Raw genomic sequence first — 21,127 nt, forward strand, 5'->3', positions numbered from 1 at the left:
ATTTGAGACCTGGGCGGAGCCCGGAACCGGGGAAGCAGCTCAGAGGCCAGCGCCCCCGAGGGGCGGAGCGAAGCGGTTCCGCCCCCGGACGGCTCGGGCCAATGAGCGCTGGAGTCGAGTGGGCCAATGAGCGCGGGCAAGGGGCGACGGGCCAATGAGCGCGGGGCCGCTCCGGAGGCGGTGCTCGGAACCCGACCAGGAGGGCGACGCGGCGGCCGCAGCCATGGGCGCTGGGCCTGCGGGGGCGCGGAGGGGGCTCGAGGAAGTGCCGGGCGGGGCTGGAGAGACCGCCGCCGGGACTGGCCCTCGACGCTGAGCCGCGGTGGGGTCCCCGCCGGCGCTGCGAGGGCCTGTGAGCTCGAGCGAGGCGCGTCGGAGGAGCCGGGCGGTCGCCGGTCACCTGAAGGGGGGGGGCTTGTCTGGCCGCCGGGCGGATCGAGAGGACCCTGTGGGCACATCTGGGGGTGCCTGGACCCCGCCGGGTACGTTTCAGGGGCCGGGGCGCGTCCTCAGAGGCCGCCGCACACCGGCGGGGCAACCGCCGGGGCCCAGCGCCGCCTGGGTCGAGCTCCCGGGGCGCCCCTGGATGGCTGAGCTGCCCCCTTGCCGGCCGCCCAGGCGCCGCAGCGGCTGAGATCGCTGGGATCGCCGGGCCGCCGCCCTCGCCGCCCCCTGCATGCCCGGCGCCCGGGTCGCGGCCCACCTGGACGCGCTGGGCCCCCTGGTCCCTTACGTGCCGCCGTCGCTGCTGCCCTCTATGTTCTACGTGGGCCTGTTTTTCGTCAATGTGCTGATCCTATACTACGCCTTCCTCATGGAGTACATTGTCCTCAACGTGGGCCTCGTCTTCCTGCCCGAGGACATGGACCAGGCGCTGGTGGACCTCGGCGTGCTCTCCGACCCCGGCTCGGGCCTCTACGATGCCGATTCGGAGCTCGATGTCTTCGATGGTTACTTGGAGTAGGCTTGGCTACCGTCCTCCCCTCCCCCCAACGACCCGCACCCCTCGGCCTGGACCAGCCGCCCAAATCGTGCCGCCGCTGCTGGTTGGGGGCATCGTCGGGCCAGGGATGGAATCCCCAGGACGAGGCCGTCTCCGGCCCCCAAGACCTGTAAGTGCCCTCTCTGCGCCAGATGAGTGTGGGTTAGGGGTGCTGGCGAAGAGGGTGGCATCTCCAGACCAGACACGCACCCTTCCCCCAGGCTCCTGGAAGTCCGTTCAGATGCCAGGAATGGCCAGACCCCTGTCAGGCCATTAGCTGGGGCTGGAAAGCTTTCCCTGATGAAGGTGACAGTTGTTGCAGAGGGGAAGAGAGGCAGAGCCTAAGGGGTGTTTGGGTTAGCCATGGTACCTACTGCCACAGCTTGTAGAAAAGCTTTTGCACCCAGATCCCTTTGAGGCAGAGCTCTCAACTCCTCCTTTCTGCCTCAGTCTGGCTTGGTGGTGACCTTGGCTTTCTGGGGATTCCCATAGTCCTGGAAGGATAAAGACTTGGAGTGTCAGAAGAGGTAGCAAGCCAGGCAGTGACCACCTTTGTCCTGTGGCCCCTGGGGGACGGGGTGGAGACTCAAGAGGAAGGGCCCCGGCTGAAGCTGTGAGAGGAGAAACCTCTTTCTGCAAAGTCTGCACTTCCTTTTGGCCTTGGGTTTGCTGCTTCTTGGGAGTCGGGTTTCAGGGTGCCCCAGCTCGGTAGGTCTGCAGCTTGCATCTGCAAGGGCTGCCAGTTTTGCAGGTTCCTTTCGCAGACCAGGCAGGCGGGGGCTGGCTTTGCCTGCAGTGTTTGCAAGGCCTCAAGGAGCCCTTGGGCCAGCAGGAGTAGGGACCACAGGATCTTTGCACTGAGGTGTTCTAGGCTGCAACCAGGCAGCTGTGTGTCCTGCCCCACCCTTTGTGTTGCTGGGAGGGAAATGAAGGAAGGAGAGGGACTTGGCCCAAGTCTCGGCTGGGAAGAGAGGCAGCTGAACAAGATGAGAGAAAGAGAGAGAGAGAGGCAGGCTGTTGGATCTGGTGAGGTTCATGGGACTTGCGGGCACTGTTTGAGCCCCTCCACTGGACAGTTTGCAGTGTCACTAGGCACAGGGCCTGAGTGGGAGGATACTGAGATGGCAAGAGCTCCTTCTAGAAGACGGACACTAATGCCACTTCCCCAAGCAAGCTGAGTTAACTCCCCTCCTCTGTGGCCTGCCTTTGCCAAGATGACCATAGTCAGAGGGAATGCAGGGCGGGGCGGGACCTGCTAGAGGTAGGGCTGAGGGCTGGGGGCTCCCCCTGAGAGGTGGACTGTGAGATTTCTTTGACAAAAGCTTCACTTGAGCTCACTGAGACCTTAGCCAGAACCAAGTGCCAGGTGGAGAGTGGGTCAGCTGCCCTGCATACCTACCCAGTCTCCTTGCCTGCCTGTCTGCCTGCCTGCCTGTCTGCCATCCATCCATCCGTAAATCCATTCTTTGATTGAACAGATATTTATGGAGCACATATTGTGCCCAGTGGGTGAACACGGTGAACAAGAGAGACTTAGGTGTGACCTCCTGGCACTTGGTGAGAAAAGACAAGCAGATTCCCAAAGAAGGTGATGAGATCTTTTGTGAGCCACGAGGACATGGGCAGTGCCTGGCATCTAGTAGACATTCAATAAATGTCTGTTGAGTGAGCGAAGCAGAAGAATAGAGATGGGCTGCTTTAGAAAGGGGGAGTGGGGTCAGAGAAGGTCCCTTGAGATGACACAGTTCCCTGAGCCCTAAACTGGTTGCAGGAGCCAGACTGAAGATCTGGGGAAAACCAGTCGAGGCTGTGGGGTGGGAGAGTTGGTTTTTGCAGCAACCAAGAGGAGGCCAGTGTGGCTAGGAGCAGCCCAGGAAGCGGTCTGTGGGACGGGTGGGGGCAGACCATAAAGGACATAGGAGGCCATGGCCATGAGCAGTGGGAAGCAGGAGGTGACACAATTTCAATTCACAATTCGTAAAGCCGACTTCGGCCATTGTGGGCAGAATCGGCTGTCGGGACAAGTATGGAAGCGGAGAAGCCAGTTAGGAACTGTTCAGTTGCTCAGGCTGGGGGTAACGGGGGTCTGGATAGGGCAAGGTTGCCAAAGATGGAGAAACACAGACTGAGAACACCTTTTGAAGGCAGAACCTGCGGAATCCATTCAAAACCTGGACTGATATTGATCATCACCCATGCCCGGTTCTAGGCCCTTTGCGTATTAGTCAGCTGTTCAGCAAACTTTGCTTCTGCCTGCTGTTCTCCCAGGCCCTGTGCTAGGCCTTGCAGATCCCAAAATGAATCCCTGCCTCCAAGCCAAGCGTTTGACTTCCAGACAGTGTAACTCGGTGTCTTATTTTATCTCTTCACCACATCAACAGAAACACTTCCTCTTCCAAATGAAAACATTGGCAGACTCTGAACCAAAAACTGAAGCCCAAATGCTCCGACAAACTTTGCAGCAGAGGCTGTTTGCGCAGAAACGCCAGGAAGTATGTCTCAGGGACACCCTTCCTTGCAAAGCTGGGACACGCTTGCAAAGCTGTCAGAGGGCCTGGCCCCGAGCTGGGAGGTAGGGAGGCCACGGGCTGGGGACAGTACTCAAGCCTGAAGAAGTGGGGAAGCCACGCACAGCATTCCTTCTTCCCCAGTCCCAAAGCCAGGCCAGGGTGGTCTTGGCCCCAGAACCAGGGAAGCCCAGGCTGGGGGAGGGGAAGCGTGGCCAGCAGCAGGCAAAGCCTTTGGGAGAACTCCAAAAAGGGTCTGACTGTACCTCAGCTCCGGGCCCCTTTCTGGAAGCGAAGGAACCTCAGTAGTCAGATTTCATTATTTCTGGCTTGTTCTCATGTGGACATATTCTCATGTTACACACCAGAAGGTCATGGAAGCACTGGCTAAGGGTATGGGGCATGCCAGGCAATGGGGACTGGGGTGGATCTCAAGGTGTACTCACCTGCCTCTCTCTTTTCTTCTCTTGGTGTGTGCCCGCACAGTACCGTCCACCCAGCGTTTGTTGAGCACTTATCGAAGGAGGCAATATTAGGGTTGGTATCATAAGCAAGAACCTGGTTCAAATCCCAATCCCAGCTGTGACCTTGGGCCTGTTCTGTATCTCCCTGTGTCACTGTTCTCTTCCCAAAAATGGGGATAATGACATGTTCCTCATGGAGAGGACTGAGTGAGGTACACATAAAGCTCGCAGACCTTCCCGTGTACAGTAAGCGATATAGTAATATACCACTGCTAGCATTAACAGTCAGATACAATGGAAAGTGTGTACACTCGGGTGAACACTTAGATCCCCGGATGAGCCAAAGAGGACTGCCTGCCTGAGTGCTGGGCGGGTTCAGGTGTGGACCGCTGGGACAGACTACCCGCTCTGCCCTGTTGGCAAGGACCCCCAGGGCACCTTTCCCGCTGCCTGTGGTCCCCAAAGTCCACCAGCTCTGGAGCCCTGTCCGCCCTGCAGTTCTCCTAGAGTTTTAATCATTGCGTGGGGGCAGGAAGTGGGGAATCAGGAGCTCCCTGCTTCCTAGGAGGGAAGGCCACTTCCCAGGAGGGCCACTGCGGCTGGCCTGGGAGCCAGGGAGCGTCCTCACATCCCAGCACTTCCGATGTGGAGGCGGAGCAGCTGGATTGATCTGTCCCTGCTCCTGGCACAGAGTGAGGGAGGGCTGTGGGAGAGAGCCTGAGTGCACCGGAAACGGAGAGCCTGCAGAACGTTGCTGCCTGCGTCAGCGGTGCCTGGTGTAGCTCAGAGACCGAGCTAGGGTAACTGGACCCATCAGTGTGCTTACTACAGGGTCTCCCAACTTCCCTGTCCTGACTCAGAGCCACAGCTGCTGCTTCTGATCCAGCTGCCTTGGTCCCTCCGTACCAGTCTGCAGCCTGTGTCAGCAGCAGAATACCCCGGCTGGCTTGTCATTGCCCTGCTCAGAAACCCAGACCTTCCGCAGGGACATGGACCATGGATTGAAGTCCCGGGAGATCCCACGGGCAGCTGGTAGAGCTCCTGCGGGGAGTGAGAGAAAGAAGAATGGTCAGGGCAGATGGGGGAAATCAGGCGGTCTCCCGTAGCCGGGGTCCAGACAAGAGATAGGTGATGGTGGCAAGGGGAGGCAGGTGCACCCCAGGCCTGGCTGACTTTCTAGCTCTGTCCTAACGCAAGGCTCACCTGGAAGCCTGCTGGGCACGGGGCGCATGGGTGCTGGCTGCCCCTGTGGGTAGGAGAAGGCCCCATTAGGGATCTCAAGACCACCGAGATGCCAGCGGGTACGCAAACTGGAGGTTTCATCCAAGGAGGACCCTCCACAGTCAAAAAAAAACGAAGGGCTCCTTTCAACTCAGCCATTCCCATTCCTGATTTATCTGCTGTCTTTCCCCCCGGAACTTCTGAAAGCTTAGCCTGCTTGTGGGAAATCAAGATCACAGTTAAAGGGACAGGCAGCATTATCCGCATCGCACAAATAAAGAAGCTGAGGCCCAGAAAGGAGAAGTGAGGGGCCAGGGAAGCAAAGCTGACTGAGAACAGCAGAGCCCCCCTCCCCAACCCAGTGCTGGGCTTACCGCAGCCACAGGGGGCCTCCAGGAAGGGGCCCTAAATCCCATCTCGGAATACCGCTCCTGCCTCTTCCAGGCCTGCTACACAGACCTCGCTCCTTTTTGCTGAGTTTCTTAAATAAAACTATTTTGAAATAACTTCACAAGTATACAAACGTTGCAAGAAGAGTGCAAAGAAGTCCCCCCTACCCTTCACCCAGGGTTCCCAGTTGTACGGATTGACATTTTTCCACATCTGCGCACGTAGGCAGTGTGCGCTCGTGCCGTGTGTGCGCGTGTGTACGTACACACAGATGTATAGCTTGTTGTTCTGAACCATTTGAAAACGATTGCAGACATTGCATTCCTTTACCCCCAGATATTTCCCTGTTTAGCTTCTTAGATGGAGGACCTTCGTTTCCATAACCGCAGCGCAATGGTCAAGATCAGCAAATTTAACACTGACGCAAGCCTATAACCACCCTAATCTGTGACTTTCTTCAGATCTCACCAATTGTCCCAATAGTGACCTTTCACAACAAAAAGGCAGTGTTGAGGTCCCGGATCCCACCACGCAGATCACCCTCTGCCTTAATTGTCTCTCGAGTGGCCGTCAGTCTCCTCACTGTTATCTTTCATGACCTTGACATTTTGGAGGAGTTCAAATCTGGCATCTTGTAGACCGTCTCTCTGTTTGGGTTTATCTGATGTTTACTCTTGAGATTAGGCTCAGATGATGCACTGTTGGCAGGAACCCCGCAGAGTAGGGAGTGCAGGGTGTCTGGGAGACGCAGGATGTCTCTCTGTCCCACCGCTGCTGATGTGAACTTTGATGGTTTGGCTAAGGTGGTGTCTGCCAGGTCTCTCCACTGTAAAGTGACTATTTCTCCCTTTATAACTTGGAGTTACGATTAAATCCATTAGTTTTAGTACTTTGTTTTTCAAAAATCTACTTTTTTATGTGAATTTTATTTTTAAAAGAATGGCATGTGGCCGTTAACAAATGACGCTATCTGACGATGTGTCAGACCCAAAGGAGACTCAGCCCCAGAAGCTTCCCCTTTCCTCCGATGCTGGCCTCCTCCTCTTGGGGACCCATTTCCAAGGAGGATGTGTCTCTGCCTTTAAGGCAAAGGGGGATATGGATGGGATCTGGGACCTCAGCTCTGCTTTTAGAAGCAGCCCAGGGCTATGATAACTGGTACCCGGTGAGTCCGGTGATCTGGGGCCCTCACAGTTACCATCCCCTGCCCCCAGCCTGGGGAGGGGCTGGGAGCGAGCTCTAGTTCCAACCCCCCCCCCCCCCGCAGAAGGGGAAGGCTTCATTCCTGGGATTCCTTGCTGGCGGGGGGAATTGGCTGGGTGGTTAAAAATAAGTACCTCTCCCACATCTCCTAGCTTCCCCTACACGCCATCCACGAGGCAGGTGGGGCAGGGCTCGTTAGCTCCATTATACAGGGAGGAAAACTGAGGCTTGGGGACGTTCAGTGACTCACCCCGGATACCCAGCTATGACATGGCCCATTGGGCCTCCTAGCTACGCTCCCAGGGCTTCCTGGAATGAGGTCCTCCTCCACAGGGGAGGCTACTGGAACAGACTGTCAATGCTCTGTCGCTCCTGGGCACCTGCTACTTCTTCTGACCAGAGAAACCAGGCCCAGGCTCAGTTTTGCAGGCCAGGGGTATCTGGCTAGAGCTAATGGTTTCATTTTCATCATACTTGTTTTAGCGTTGCCTTCTGTTCATGACCAATGATTCTGTTGTCTTTTAAGATTTTATTTATTTGAGAGAGAGCAATCATGAGCAGAGGGGAGAGGGAGAGGGAGAAGCAAACAGGGAGCCACCAAGCATGGAGCCTGATGCGGGACTTGATCCCAGGACCCTGAGATCATGACCTGAGCCAGAGGCAGACGCTTAACTGATGGAGCCACCCAGACACCCCAGATGATTCTGTTTTTTATTCATGATAGTGACATAAAGGTTCCTTTTAAAAATTTGGAGTTAAAAAAAAAACAAAGGTGCCTTGATTTAAAATACTAAATAAACCATCATCTGGGTAGTTCTTAGACATGGCAGGACTCACGGGCAAACACTGCCTTTCAGAAGGGCCTCACTAGGATACCTGGGTGGCTCAGTGGGTTAAAGCCTCTGCCTTCGGCTCAGGTCATGATCTCAGGGGCCTGGGATTGAGTCCCCCATCGGGCTCTCTGCTCAGCAGGGAGCCTGCTTCCTCCTCTCTCTCTGTCTCTGCCTGTCTGCCTACTGTGATCTCTGTCTGTCAAATAAATAAATAAAAATCTTTAAGAAGGGCCTCACTAAGTCTGAGGCCCCGACCAGCTGGAGACACGTTCTGGACCGAGAATCTTCACGAACCCCATAGCTGGTACATGTCAGCAGCTAACCTGTAAAGCAGAATCCTGGTTGGAGAAACCAATCCTCATTTCTCCAGAACACTGACTTCTATCAGGGACCCAGGCAGCCGGGCAGCGTCTCCTTTCCCATCCCCCTCCGGCCATGACCTCTCAGACTAGCCGAGGCAGAGGTCCTTCTGCCACATGGCCCATCACTGAGACGACAGTGGGCGCATGGGGCCATTTGGCTCTGGGTGACATCTGTCTTTAGCCACTTGAATTGGTTGGTTGGTGGATGGGAAAGAGGAACGAGCAGTGGGTTTCCAGCACGCAAGGTCTTTGGAGGGCAACAGGGCTCCTGTTTCTGAAAGCCCCGAGCGCCGGGGAGGCCCCCCTCCTGGTGCGGTTGCTAGCTGGGAACCCGTGGGAGGAGGCGAGGGACCTCTGCGGACTGATGCCTTGTGTATTGTAGGCACTCCAGTGACGTGATTTCGTGTCCTCCCAACAGCCTAATGAGGTGGGCACTGTTCTCCTCTTTCACATGAAGAAAATAGGCCCAGAGAAGTCATTTGACTGAGGTCACACAGCTAGGAAGGGGCAGCACCGGAATTCCCACAGATAGGCCTTGCCCTGACTGCCCCCGAGGAGGACTGTGGGAACACGCCTGTCCAGAGCATTGCCCCCCAGCACCCCTAAGACACAAGGGCCAATCCCAAACTAGGCAGCCTCTCCCCAGAGGCGGTGAACTGAGACTTTGCTTCTTAAAATGGATCGAGTGCCTCAGCTGTCATTCTTAATGACAGAAATGAGTCAGCCGGCCACTCCCCCTGTCCAGCTCGGGAATAGCCTGGAATGAAAGGTTACAGTTTCCCAAAGAAAGAGGAAGGGGGTGGGGGGAAATAAAGCCAATGGCTAATGAATTGTAAGTCATGCTCTAAGGGTATTAGAATGTTGGAGAACCCATTGCCTTGGATTCTGCAAGCTTTCAGCCTGAGGCTTTTGATGCCTGCGAGGAAAGAGGTGAACCTAAGATTAGACCACAGAGGTTCAAATCCCACCTCTGCCCTTTGCAAGCTGTGTGGCCTTGAACAATGACTGAAGCCTCTCTGAGCCCCATCTGAAGTTCCCGATGATGAGCCTGCCCCCCCCACCCCCACCCCGGGGTTCTGAGGAATACATGAGCTAGGACAGGAGTCAAAGCAGATAGTACAAGGCGAGCGTAGAGTGCTTGGAAATATCGCCTGTTTCTGAGATTCTCACGATTCTCCTGGTGGGGTGGGGGTGGGGTGGGGGGTTGCTGTGAGGCCAGACTTGCAAGTTAAGGAGCAGTGGGAGTGATGAACAGCCAGAGCGGGTGGCACAGGTGAGTGGTCTCAGGACATCAGCCACGGATGCAGAAACCAGGGCTGTCCTCCCCTTGCTTGTATGACAGGGCAGGTCCCCACCCTGTCCAGGCGCTTTGTGGAAGGAGTGGGACCGAACCCCAATCGGGGTGCCCCAAAGCCACTGTGACACCGCCAGCAATTTCGGGTCTGTGGTCTGAATTCTCATCTGTGCCACTGTTTCCTTTCAACGGGCGCTTTTTAAAGCGAAGTAGCACCCTGAAAGGACAGGGGCTTGGTGCTACTCTCAAGCGGAAGGCTGGCCTCACTCGCCATAAATAGGTGACCCCGCAGATGGCACAGAAGAGACAGCGAGCGGTAGTGGGGCCAGCTGGAGCCGGCGCCTGCGGGGCCCTGGGCCTGGTCAGACGGGGATTGGCGCGTGTCGGAGACGTGTTCCAGCCAGACTGACGGCTTGTGCTGGTGGCAGACACCAAGACTGGGAGAGGAGTGGGTCCCCCTGCTGGGGGTGATTCTGTTCTCTCTGATGCCCAGCCTGCACAAATCTGCAATGGGCTTAAGTATGAACCGCTGCCTTGGAGATGTCTGGAGTGAGACCTGCTCTCAGGGGCACTGGCCCTAACCCCCACAGGGTACCCCAGGGGTTCTTTGGAGCAGAAGATTAGCGGAAGGTGGATTCCTAGTGGGATGCGAGGGGAAGCCATGGATGCCTTTCTAGAGGGTGCAGCTCACCAGTGCTCTGTCCCAGGACCCAAGAACTTGTCCTGTGTCATCAGTGGGAGCGAGGGAAGGTCTCAGCAGTGGGAGGAGGTGTTCCCAGCTGGCCTCGAGAAGGTGAATCCGGCAGGTAGCGCAAGAAACTTGGCTGACTTGGCCCTTCCTCCTCTCTCCAGCTGTGTGTCCACCATGGCCTGCCTTCTTGCTCCCTTCCCCCACCCCGTACCAAACTAGGGCCTGCTGTGCCCTCGTTGCCAGCCTGCCCACTTCATGCACAGTCTTCCCCGCGCTCTGGGCTCCCTCCGGCCCCTGTGCTCCTCCCTGTCGGGTGTCTTACCTTGGGCTGCGACTGCCCACCAGGTCGTGTCTCAAAAGCACGGCTGCACGTATCGCCGAGTCCCCAGCACCCTGCTCAGGACCAGGCATGCAGGAGGGATGAAATTAGGTAGTGCTGAAAATCTCGCCCTGACTTACCGTGTCTGAGCCTTAATGTCTTTGTAAGATGAAAATCCTAATAGTATGTCGTTCCAGGAGTCTTAGGAGGGCTGAATGACATGATGTGTGTAACGCTCCCCCTCAGGTCTGCTCTCCCAGGAGCAGACCCCGGGACAAAGGTTCAAGTGCAAGTCGATTATTGGGGAGGCGATCCCAGGAACTACCAGGAGGGAGTGGATCAGTGAGACAGGAGAGGGTTCTGTCATCCAGGAGGTCCCTGCAGCCCTGAGCTCAGTCCTGCTCCGGAACTCCAGGGGCCAGGACAGGTGGGGAGTCATCTGTGGGGTGCAGGAGCTGGGGTGCGGACCCCCCACCTTACTGGTCGCCACTGGTTGGAAGGCAGCTCTGGGGAGACGTGGGCTCTGCCTGCATTTGCAGCCCGGAAGCTGGGTGGGCTTTGGAGGCAGGTCCCCCACAGTGGAAGCTGCCCAGTCACGTGCCCTCGGGATGGGGGGCAGTGAGGACGGGGTGGGGGGTGGTGGCTACCTGATGGTGACAGTTTCTACCGTTGTCACCATTCCAACGCCAGCTGTGCCTGTCACTTGGCTTCTCTGAACCTTGGGGAGATGCGCGGTTCTCACCAGAAGCTGTTCTGCCCCCTCAGTGTGCCCCTTGGAAGTGGGGCGAGGGTGCATTTTTCATTGTCACTGTGCCCTGGAACGCCGCTGGCATTAGTGGTCGGGGACCAGGGATGCTGCTCCCGGTCTTGCAGTGCCCAGAATGGCCTCCCGCCCCGGAGAACTGTTCTGCCCCAAATGTCTGTGAATGACAGCGCATGTTGCATATCTAACACACAAGTTTTAATTGGTGCGCGATGACGTTAGCAGAACGTGTAGTCGGAGCTGGCCGTGGAGGGGCAGAGAGCCGGGGCAGGCAGCTAGGCCTGGGAGTTTAAGATACTGCAGAGCCTCTGGCACCCAGCTAGACACAGAAAGTGAAGGGCCTGGGAAATGTGGCAGTGTGGACGATGTCATGTCCTGGAAGGACCAGTGCAGCAGGGCTGCTGAATGGCTTGGCTGAGGCCACAGCCTGCGAAGCATTTTCCGGGCAAGGTGGGAGGTGTTGCCAAGCCCCGCCCACTGCCTCGAGCCTGCTCAGCCACCCCGGGGCTCGGGTCGGGTCGGCCAGCAGACCCTGCGTGACCCCTGAGCACGCCCTCCCTCCTCGGGTACCAGGATGCGCCTCCTCCCTCCAAGGAATGGACCATCCTTCCTCTCCCAAATGAAATTGCACTGGCTGTCCAGTCCAGGGTCCTTAGAAATCAGCCAAATTCATTAACAAAGAGTTAATAAAAGTTGTAGGACAACACGCCCAGCCTGCGTCTGTCTGGGGTTTCTGATGGGAGGGAGGAAGGCTGAGGCCACCGTATAGGGTGACAGTGGGATGGTGCTTCTGTGCTGGTAACACCCCTCTTCTCTTCTCCGTAGGCCTGCTTCCCCCCAAAGCTCCGTGCCAACAGAGAGGTTTCTGTCCAGACCCAGGAGGGTGGGGCGGAGAGATTGAAACTGAGAGCGGAGGCCCAGAAGGCCTTTGCCCCTGCCCGAGGGGAAAGGCAGGGGCATCCGAAGACCTCCCCCGCCCGCAGCGTCGCACACATGGCCTTGCCTTGGCTTATGACCTTTCGCAGTTGCGATGGATGTTTACAAGAACCCAGCCAGAGTCTGCCTCGCCGCTCTTCACCCCCGACTGCACCTGCTTCTCCCACTTCTTCTTCCTAGAGAATACTTCAAAGTGCGGACACACACGGAAGCCACTCCCAGCTCCTTCTGAAGCCCGCGGAGCCCGAGACCCGGCCGGGTTGGGCCCAAGGCTGGTCTTAGACGCAATGACTAGTTCAGGGAGTAAGTCAGAGGGAAGAGAAGCCACAGATGGTGTCAGAGGCGGAGGGCGGGGTATGACTTATTCATTTCAAGTTGCTGCTTCTTCATCAAGTTGCCCGAACTGAGACATCACGCCGGGGGAACGCCGCGTCGCCCCTCTGGCCGGAGATATTTTTGAAAATGTAAGTGGTATGCATACTTGATGTTGATAAACCTGTAAAAGCAATACTTAGGAGGCTGACTTCTTTCAATTAAAACATGTATGCAACTCCAGCCTGTGGGGGCCCTGCCTCTTTTTTTTTTTTCTTTTTTCTTTTTTTTTTTGAGATCTGGCGAAGGAGCCGTTAGGCAGGACCTCTCATTCCACAAAGGGCGGAGGAGTCCGAAAGGAGGGGAAGGAACAGGTGAATTTGGGTCGACCTGCAGTTTCATCAGAGAGTAGCCGTGGTTCTGCATTCTGCCAGTGCCCCGTGATTCTCAGAGCACCCCCACATACACACCGAGGTTAACAAGGCACAACGACTGGCTCCGTTGTGCGAGTGAGGTCACAGGTGAGGGAGGGTCACGCACCCGCAGAACTCCAGAGAAAAAACAGGTTACAAAGGTGCCCCACTGGGGTGACATCAGGCTCTGCATCAGGACTCCCAGCTTGGCAAGCAGAGCCCACACTGATTTGGAGCCCCCATTTGCCCCCTTCTTTAGGTTATCTTTGTGCAGTGCACGGACCACCCAACGATACCAGACAGCCCTGCCTAGGGAATTTTTTTAAATTTACTAAAATACAAGACTTCCCAGAGTAGGAACTTCGAGCATTGTATTGAGTACCCCACTGTGTTCTCTGTGCATATTTGTGGAATGAGCAAAGCATATAAGCAAAGTTGTGGTGAGGATCATGCATTCCACAAACATTTATTGAGCACTTACTGTGTTCAGGCACCTTGCAAGGTACAGAGGGCACAGCAGTGAACAAAGCAGACAGGTGAGCTGCCCTCTGGAGCTCACATCCTAGGACAGGAGCAGACAACACAACAAATAAGCATGAAAACGAGAAACTAATAACCAGTTTGGAGAGTCGGGGTGGGGTGTCTATTTGATAGGGTGGTCTGGTAGACCTTCCTGAGGACCTGTCCTTTAAACCGAGTCCTACAGGATCAGAAGTTGCCCACTATGAAGGGCCTGGGGAGAACATTCCAGGCACAGGCAGAAACAAAACACACATTCATACTTAATAAGGACAGCTAACAAGTATTGGGCTGTATGCCAGGCTCTTGCTGTCAGTGTCTTAACTCCTTGAATCTCTGCATAACAAAGGAACTATAATTATGCCCATTTTATATACGATGAGACTGAGGCACGAGAAGTAATTTGCACAAGTGGTGAGCTGGGCAGTGAGCCCACGTGATCTAGCTCTGGAGTCTGCTGCTGGCCCTAGACCAGCTTAAGGGCTTAACATGGTACTGGCATGAAGTGGCGCTTGCTGATGCTTATTGAACACCTACTATGTCCCTTACACTGTGAAGCACCTTACAGGTAGCGACTTATTTAATAAATGGTAGCCATCGTATATGAAGTCAGAACTATGAATAATCATGGGCTCTGACTCAGACCGGAAGCAGTGCATGCCATCGTGCCCTCCCCATCCAGCTGGGGGGTGTTTGCCCCTGTGGCTGCACACATGGGAGTCCACACAATCCACAAATGTGGGCACACCCTGAGGAGTAATGCCCGTGCTCTTTAAAACCCAAGCCTGGGTCAGAACGCCTGGTGCCCTCAGCAGTGGGGCCGTGGCAGAAGGCAACGCCTCTCTCTGCCAGGACTGCCAACCCAGCAGTTGGGTCCAAATCCCTCCAACCCTCCTGACCCCTGACTCCCACTTTCGGGAAAGAGGAGGAGAGTCTGGGAACCGGGCATCAGGGCTGGTGCGCTAGAGCAGAGCAGACTGCTCCCGCTGGCACCGGGAGAAGCCAGCTTAACCCACCTTTGGACTTCTGACCAAGCAGGCCACACTCCAGTGAAAACAACAACAGCTGAGTTGCAGCTCTCAGTGCAGACCACAAAGCTCCCAGGCCCCTTCCAGGCTCACCGTGGCCAAGGCAAGATGCCAGCCCGACTAAGAAACGGCTCCCAGGATAGAAAGGCGAGTCAGAGAGAGGCAGAGGGAAACAAGCCCCCTGCAAGGCATACGGTGCATCACCTTGCCGGTCCCCAGATATGAATTTGCCGCTAATGCTCGGGATGCCGTAGGAAGGGCCTCTCCAGAGAGACAGGACTTGGGCCATGGTGGACTCCGCCGGGGGGAGGAGGGCGGGTGAAGCTGGGTGGTAGGACAGCCACGGCCCCTGTCCCATTCCAGAAAGAATGTGGAGCAAGTGATGCCATGTGACTCCCAAGGATGGGTTATAGAAAGGATTCTTCTCTCTCTGGTCTCTGTCTCCCTCTTCCATTTCGGATGATGGCCCTTCAACCCAGCCACCACGCGATGAGGAAGCCCAAACCAGCCCACGTGGAGAGGTGCCCCCTCTGTGGTCGGTTCCTTAGAGGAACCAAAGCCCCAGGCCCCCCCGCCAGCCAGCACGCCGCCCCCCCCCCCCCGACACGGAGTGGGGCCGAGATGTGCTGTCCCCACCGAGCCCAGCCCACAGTGACCGTCCCGGGAGCAGAACCAATGCGTGTGTCGTTTTAAGTCCCTGCGTCTTGTGGGGAGTGTGTGGTGCATTCGATAAACGAACAGCAGGCGCCCCAAAATGGTCACCAAGGTATAAACTCAAATGGTGGACGTGCCCGTGAGATTAAATGAGCCCTTTATAATGTAGTGAAACACGACACAAGAAATGAAGGCCGAGAGGCAGGTGTGGCTCCAGCCCCTTCGCCCTTCCCCTCTCCATTAGTGTACCGTCCGCTCTTTCCAGCTAAAGTCCGGTGTGTCTGCGCCAGGCTGAGCTTTGGGCTCAACGAAGTTAGTGCAAAACAGTGGGTCCAGCAGACACAAAGCAGCTGCTGCAGAATGCAGAATCCCGGCCTGTCACAGTTTGGGAAAGGAGCTGGCGGGGCGGCCACGGCTGTCCGCACAGCATGCAGTGTACCCCTATTAGGAGTACAGTGTAGAAGAATGCCTCCCTCCCGGGCCAGCAGGGACCTGGGGGGACAGGGATGGGGATGCCCCACTCCTCTACTCTGGCCTGGCCACCGCTGTCAGGAGTGTCCCGCAGGGCCTGCCTCAGGGCTCCTGGGTGGACCACAGTGGCCACCGGGCGCCCACCCTGTCTGCGGGGTCGTCATCGACCTGGGCCCCATGGGGGCCTGGAGCTGGGCCCGGGGCTGTCCACAGAGCAGGTCCTCTTGCAGCTGGGTGGGGGCCGACCCTGAGCCGGCAGGGCTGGGCGCCAGGCTGCTTGGCTCGTGGGCCCAAGGACAACTGTGTCCACAGATAACCAGGTCAAGGTCCAGCATGGCCAGCGTCCTCCGAGAATGTGCTGTGAGAGATCAGGAGAAGGGCCGAGTCAGAAAGTTTCAGGAGGGGGCCGCTGGACACATGGACAGGGCACTGTCGAGATAGGGGATGATGTGGCGTCGGAGGAGGGGGACATCACAGGTTGGGGGAGCACAGAAGTGGGGGGGACAGCCATTGGCACAGAACCGTGTAGAGCAAATTCCTATGAAGACCATGTAGGGCAGGCGGCAGGGGTGGCTGGGGACCTCTAGGGAAGCTCTTGCCCAAACTGAGGCCTGTGGATGTCTGACCACCCCCCATGCCCCATCCTTCCCCCACCTCTCCAGGCCTGGCCACAGACAGGAGGTCCAGTCCCCAGAGCCTTTAAAGACACCTCCGTCAATCACAGCAGGAGGCTGCAGATGGTGCACGTCCCGCGGTGCTCACCCAGGAGCCACCCCCCAGTTATCCCTGTCCAAGCCCACCTCGGGTACCTCGTCCCAGGCATCCCAGAGCTCATCTGAGGCTGATCCGTGAGTCCAGCTGCTGTAGGTGTTCATGGACACCAAACGGGATGGTGGGCGTCCACATCCTGCGATGCCCATGGCAGGCAGGTTAGAGGAGAGAAGGGGACCCCCCAATTCCCACCTACCACCCAGCCTAGAACCTTGGAGACCTCCCACCTGGCAGAACCAGACCAGGGCGGGGTATGGGGATTGCAGAGACCTAGAAGTCCTGAGACCCCTTTCTGTAGACCAGGTTCTGCTCTAGACCTCAAAAAAGTTAGTTAGCCTCTCTGGGCCTCATTCTCCTCATCTGTAAAATGGGTCTTGTAAATTCTAGCCCAGAAGAGTGAAAGTGCCTTGAGAGAGTATAAGTGCTGATGTCAGACATTGGACACTGTGGTGATGGAATAACACATAAATTTGAACCATATGAAACTGCTAAATTTGCCAGGTCCAGAATCACAGAATTTAAGTGATTTCCTATCGTTCACCCTAATACACGAAGCATCTTCAGGCACCAGCCACTGTTTCAAGATTAACTTGAACCTCACAAAACTGCTTGGGGGTAAATATTATCACTCCCATTTTACAGACAAAGAAACTGAGGCCAGCATGGCAAAGTTTGCTCGTCTAAGATCCCACACTGGTGAGGGTGAGATCAGGATTTGGGCTCAGGGCTCACAGGAGCTGCGCCCCTGGAGAGCTGGTGTCTCTCCGCCCACGCGGGGACCAAGACTTACGCCAGTGTCTCCACGTGAGGGCACTTTCTCAGGCTGGCGGCAAGCTGCTGGGCCCCGGCGGCCGTGAACTTGTTATACTGGACACTGGGGAGGGAAAACCATCCTGGGGCCTGGCCCTCGCTCAGGGCCATCCGGCCCCAGACCAAGGCTGCCCCCATGCTCTCAAAGAGCAGCCCTTCCCAGCCTGGCAGCAGGAGACCCCGCAGTCCCCCCGAGCCCCAGACCCCTGCCACCGACTGTCCACACTCACTCCAACACCCGGAGGGACACCATGTCTGGAAGCACGTGTGCCAGGCTCTCGGCTCCCACATCACAGATGCTGTTGTTGTACACGCTGCAGGAAACAGAGGTCAGGGTCCGTGGGGATCCACGCCCAGCCAGATCCTTGGCCCATTTTGCAGAGGGGAAAACGGGCCCAGAGTCCAGGGAAAGCACTAGGAGCAAGCGGAAGCAGCTTCTTGGCTGAGACTTCCCAAGTTCAAATCCCAGCTGCAGGGCTTGCTGCCTGTGTGACCTTTGGCCAAGTTGCTTAACTCCTGTGTGACTCAGTTTGCTGCTCCAGAAAATGGGCACAATAATCATGGGGAGTAGTAAATGAGCTCATGCTGGTTCCACACCCAAAACAGAGCCTGGCAGGTGGAATGACAATCCTAGCTGTGGTTATGACTACCTCCTGGTGCGGCGGTGGCGGGGGGGGGGGGGGGAGACAGTGAAGGTTATATGAGTTACTGCAGATGGTGTGACCAGCACTGGGGCGTAGTAGGGGAGAGAAAAAACCAGAGCCACTGGGCCAGCGTGGGTTTCTGCGGCGCAGTCCCAGCTACCATGAGCAGCGTAGTCAATAACGCGATGGGTGTCGCTGGTGCCAGCTGAAGCTATGTCCTCAGGAACAATCATCCCTTTACCATGCCGGGTGCTCCTATGGTTCTCATTTCAAGGCCATGACTTTGCCATGACTCAGCCTCGGGGCTACACTGCAGGGCTGCGTGTCAAAGCAGCAGGTCTACATTGCAGCAAAGCGGATTCAGGCTAACCTCCAGCATCCCCTGATGTCCCAGGTTGGCCAGGACCAGGGCTGGAACCAGGCGGAGGCTCTTCTTCCTGGGGTGGGTCTTAGAACCCAGGGGGTTTCCCCCTCCTCCCACAGACAGAGGATTCTTCCCATATTTCACTGATGCCAAGATGTACATGTTCACATCAGAATGTCATTGAGATCCTGGTGTGTCTGATCGTCAATGAATGTCATGGTTTAATTAGCAGCATTTTCTAAAGTGTCAGTCAGATCATATATTGCCCCCATATGCCCCACTTGCTTCTCCATTCACAATGGGAAAACTCCAAAAGCCCCCATCAGACCTACAAGAGTCTCCCTGCATAATTTGCCCTTCCCTACCTCTCCCATCTCATCTCCCATCCTCTGTCCCTCGTTCCCTGTAGCCAGCCACAGTGGCCTTCTGGCAAAGACTCACACTCGTTCCTACCTCAAGGCCTTTGCATCTTCTGTTCCCTCCTCCTGGAATGCTTGGGTCTGAGCACCTCCCACAGAGGAGGGTCTCCTGACCTCTTTGATGAATTCAATACTTCCCATCGTACCCTCTCGGGCCCTTGTTAGTTTCCTCCCCAGCATGAATCACTATTTAAAAATACTTTGTTTGTACACATGCTTATTTATTGTGCAAGAAGCCTGAAGATAAGGACTATTTGTTTTGTTCATAGCTGTATATCTAGCTGTATTCCTAGCACAAGTATTGCCCCATAGTTGATATTAGAGGTAATTAGATGTCCTGCACAAGTCTAGGGAGTGCCAATCACATAGATTATGATTTGCACAATACACAACCCATACAGCTGTACATGGTGACCCTGGCTGGAACGATAAAGGTGGATGCTTCAATAACTAGATGAACCAGATACCATCTCCTCTGGGAATGGGACTCTGCCTGTCCTTGGCGGGTGATGAGGAGGGAGTAGGAAAGCCTGGCCAGAGAGGAGAGCTGGCAAGGCTGAGCTGCATGGCTGGGGCCCTGGTCTGAGCTCCCCTCATCAGACCTGGGACCACCCCGAGGAGCCAGGCTGGAAGTCATCAAAAGCCAGAAGTGCTATGCCAAGGCCTACCCGAAGGTGGCAGTGCAGGCACTGTGTGAGCCGCAAGAGCCAGCCAAGGCTGCCTGTTCGCAGTCAGCCTTCTGAAAACCGTCACCGCTGGACTACAGAAAAAGGCTCAGTCCTGCCATCCCCTGGGGAAAGAGGGCCAATATTTACTGTGCACTAGAAACAGGCATTGTGCCAAGTGCTTTCCATAGGCCACTGGGACGGTCCCCCTTTTCCAAACGAGTAAGCAACTTTCCCAGCTTGTCAGGTGCATCTCCCCAGGCCCTGCTATCCTCTCGTTTGGGGCCTTGGCGTGGCCCAGCTCCAGGGGGGTCATGTTCATATTGGATTTTAGGTCAAAGCCCCTCCCCCACCCCACCCCCAGCCTGCACCTAGTTGTGCAAGAAAAGCAAGCAAACACAATACCCGGCAGGGATTCTCTCCAGCCCCAGCACTGGGCTCTGCAACTCTGGCAGAAAGGGGGGCTCTCCACCCTCCCCCAGCCCACCCGCTCAGCGGGGGCCCCGCTCACCTCAGCCTGAGGAGGGATGAAGCCAGGGAGGGCAGGGCCTCGGCCAGCTTGCAGGCACCCACGTCAGTGATGCTGTTCTGGGACAAGCTGCAGAGACACAGCGAGGGGAAGGGCTCGGGACTGAGTCTGATGCCCTTCCCTATCCGTGCCCACCCACCTGGGGCAGAGCTGGGGAACTCTCACTTCCCCACACGGTGGCCTGAGCAGCAAACCCATGCCTGTCTACCTGCAGGAGAGTCACGGGCAACATGCCGATTCTTAGTAAATACAGATGCTGTCCCACGCTTGGCTGCGTGGGATGTGGGAGTGACGATAAAGAGAGAGCTCATGTGCCCCCCGCACCTGCTCTATGATTCGATGGCATCCTTCTCTTCCCTTTGGACCACATTTCCACACTAGACTTGAAGACGTGTTCCTATTACTTGTTTAACGTCAGGTCTGTTTTGTTTGTTACTGTACTCTTGTGCCCAGCATATAGTAGGTGCTCAGTAAATACTTAAGTGGGTGGGAAAAAGACAGGAAGGAAAGGTTGGACGAAGTGAGGAGTGAGGGAGAGAGGGAGAGCTAGCTTACTCACAGCATCACCCAGAATACTATAAAACTGGGGAAGTCTCAGTGTCCTACAGTCAAAGAAATCCCAAAGCGAATCCTGCAGCCATCCCGAGCCAGTTAAGAAGGGGAGTGTGGACAGGCTTTGACAATCCCCTCTACGTTCAGTAAATGATCATGCGAATCCTCCCACATCGTATCCATCCGCTTCCTAATACCCAGGACAGTTGGGTTTTTTGAGCCCAGCGTGGGGCTTGAACTCGACTCTGAGATCAAGACCTGAGCTGAAATCAAGGGTTGGGTGCTCAACTGACTGAGCCACCCACATGCTCCTTTTTTCTTTTGTCTTTTTTTTTTTTAAGATTTTACTTATTTATTTGACAGAGAGAGCTCACAAGTAGGCAGAGAGGCAGGCAGAGAGAGAGAGAGATGGGGAAGCAGGCTCCCTGCTGAGCAGAGAGCCCGATGCGATGCGGGGCTTGATCCCACGACCCTGAGACCGTGACCTGAGCCGAAGGCAGAGGCTTAACCCACTGAGCCACCCAGGTGCCCCTCTTTTTTCTTTCCTTTTTTTTTTTTTTTTTTAATAAAGATTTACTATTTTGATGATGATGTTTTAGTGACACGTCCTGGTTCATTTCCTCTCTCGCACCGCCCGGCAGAACTTTGTCTCACTAAACGTTATTTATGTTCGTCACTGTGTGCTTCATAATCACGGATTTATCTGTTTGCTTGTTTACTAGGAGATCCCTGAGGTCAGGGACTTTGATCGTTCTGTTTAAAGCAGGGTCTCCAGGACCCCGAACGGTGCCTGCCCATAGCAGGTGCTCCTTCGGGATCTGCTGATGAAATTAACCAATGAAATGACTGAATGCGTGCGTGACGGGAAGAACAGAACGCAAAAGTCCAAGGACAGTTCCAGCACTCACTTGAGAGTCTCCAGGGCCTTCAGCCGAGGGAAGGTGGCTGACAGCTGCTCGACACCCGCATCCCCGATCTTGTTCTCGCTCAGTGAGTCCAGGCTGCAGGTGG

General features: G+C 55.9%; 2 protein-coding genes across 2 annotated transcripts in view; one reads left to right on the forward strand and one right to left on the reverse strand.

The window, feature by feature from the left end:
• The first annotated feature begins 153 nt into the window (after positions 1-153).
• On the forward strand, positions 154-12,520 carry DEXI (Dexi homolog). The gene is made up of 2 exons (XM_080831075.1): positions 154-1,112; positions 11,855-12,520. Exon 1 carries the CDS (start codon positions 677-679, stop codon positions 962-964), a length of 288 nt encoding a protein of 95 aa, XP_080687201.1. The 5' UTR covers positions 154-676; the 3' UTR covers positions 965-1,112; positions 11,855-12,520.
• A 2,511-nt stretch (positions 12,521-15,031) lies between these two features.
• CIITA (class II major histocompatibility complex transactivator) overlaps positions 15,032-21,127 on the reverse strand; it is a gene marked incomplete at its 5' end in the record, with an annotated part of 45,138 nt that continues 39,042 nt past the window's right edge. The window contains 6 exons of the mRNA XM_080830199.1: positions 15,032-15,720; positions 16,172-16,269; positions 16,924-17,007; positions 17,174-17,257; positions 19,547-19,633; positions 21,025-21,117. Of these exons, the coding sequence (XP_080686325.1) occupies positions 16,194-16,269; positions 16,924-17,007; positions 17,174-17,257; positions 19,547-19,633; positions 21,025-21,117 (424 nt within the window). The 3' untranslated portion in view covers positions 15,032-15,720; positions 16,172-16,193. The remainder of the gene's footprint in view (positions 15,721-16,171; positions 16,270-16,923; positions 17,008-17,173; positions 17,258-19,546; positions 19,634-21,024; positions 21,118-21,127) is intronic.

This window comes from Martes martes (assembly GCF_963455335.1).
Source record: "Martes martes genome assembly, chromosome: 18".
In the NCBI taxonomy this organism is placed as follows: Eukaryota; Metazoa; Chordata; class Mammalia; order Carnivora; family Mustelidae; genus Martes; species Martes martes.

What these genes read in the sequence shown, in the direction of transcription:
- DEXI (XM_080831075.1), top strand. Translation starts at nt 677, where the DNA reads ATGCCCGGCGCCCGGGTCGCGGCCCACCTGGACGCGCTGGGCCCCCTG.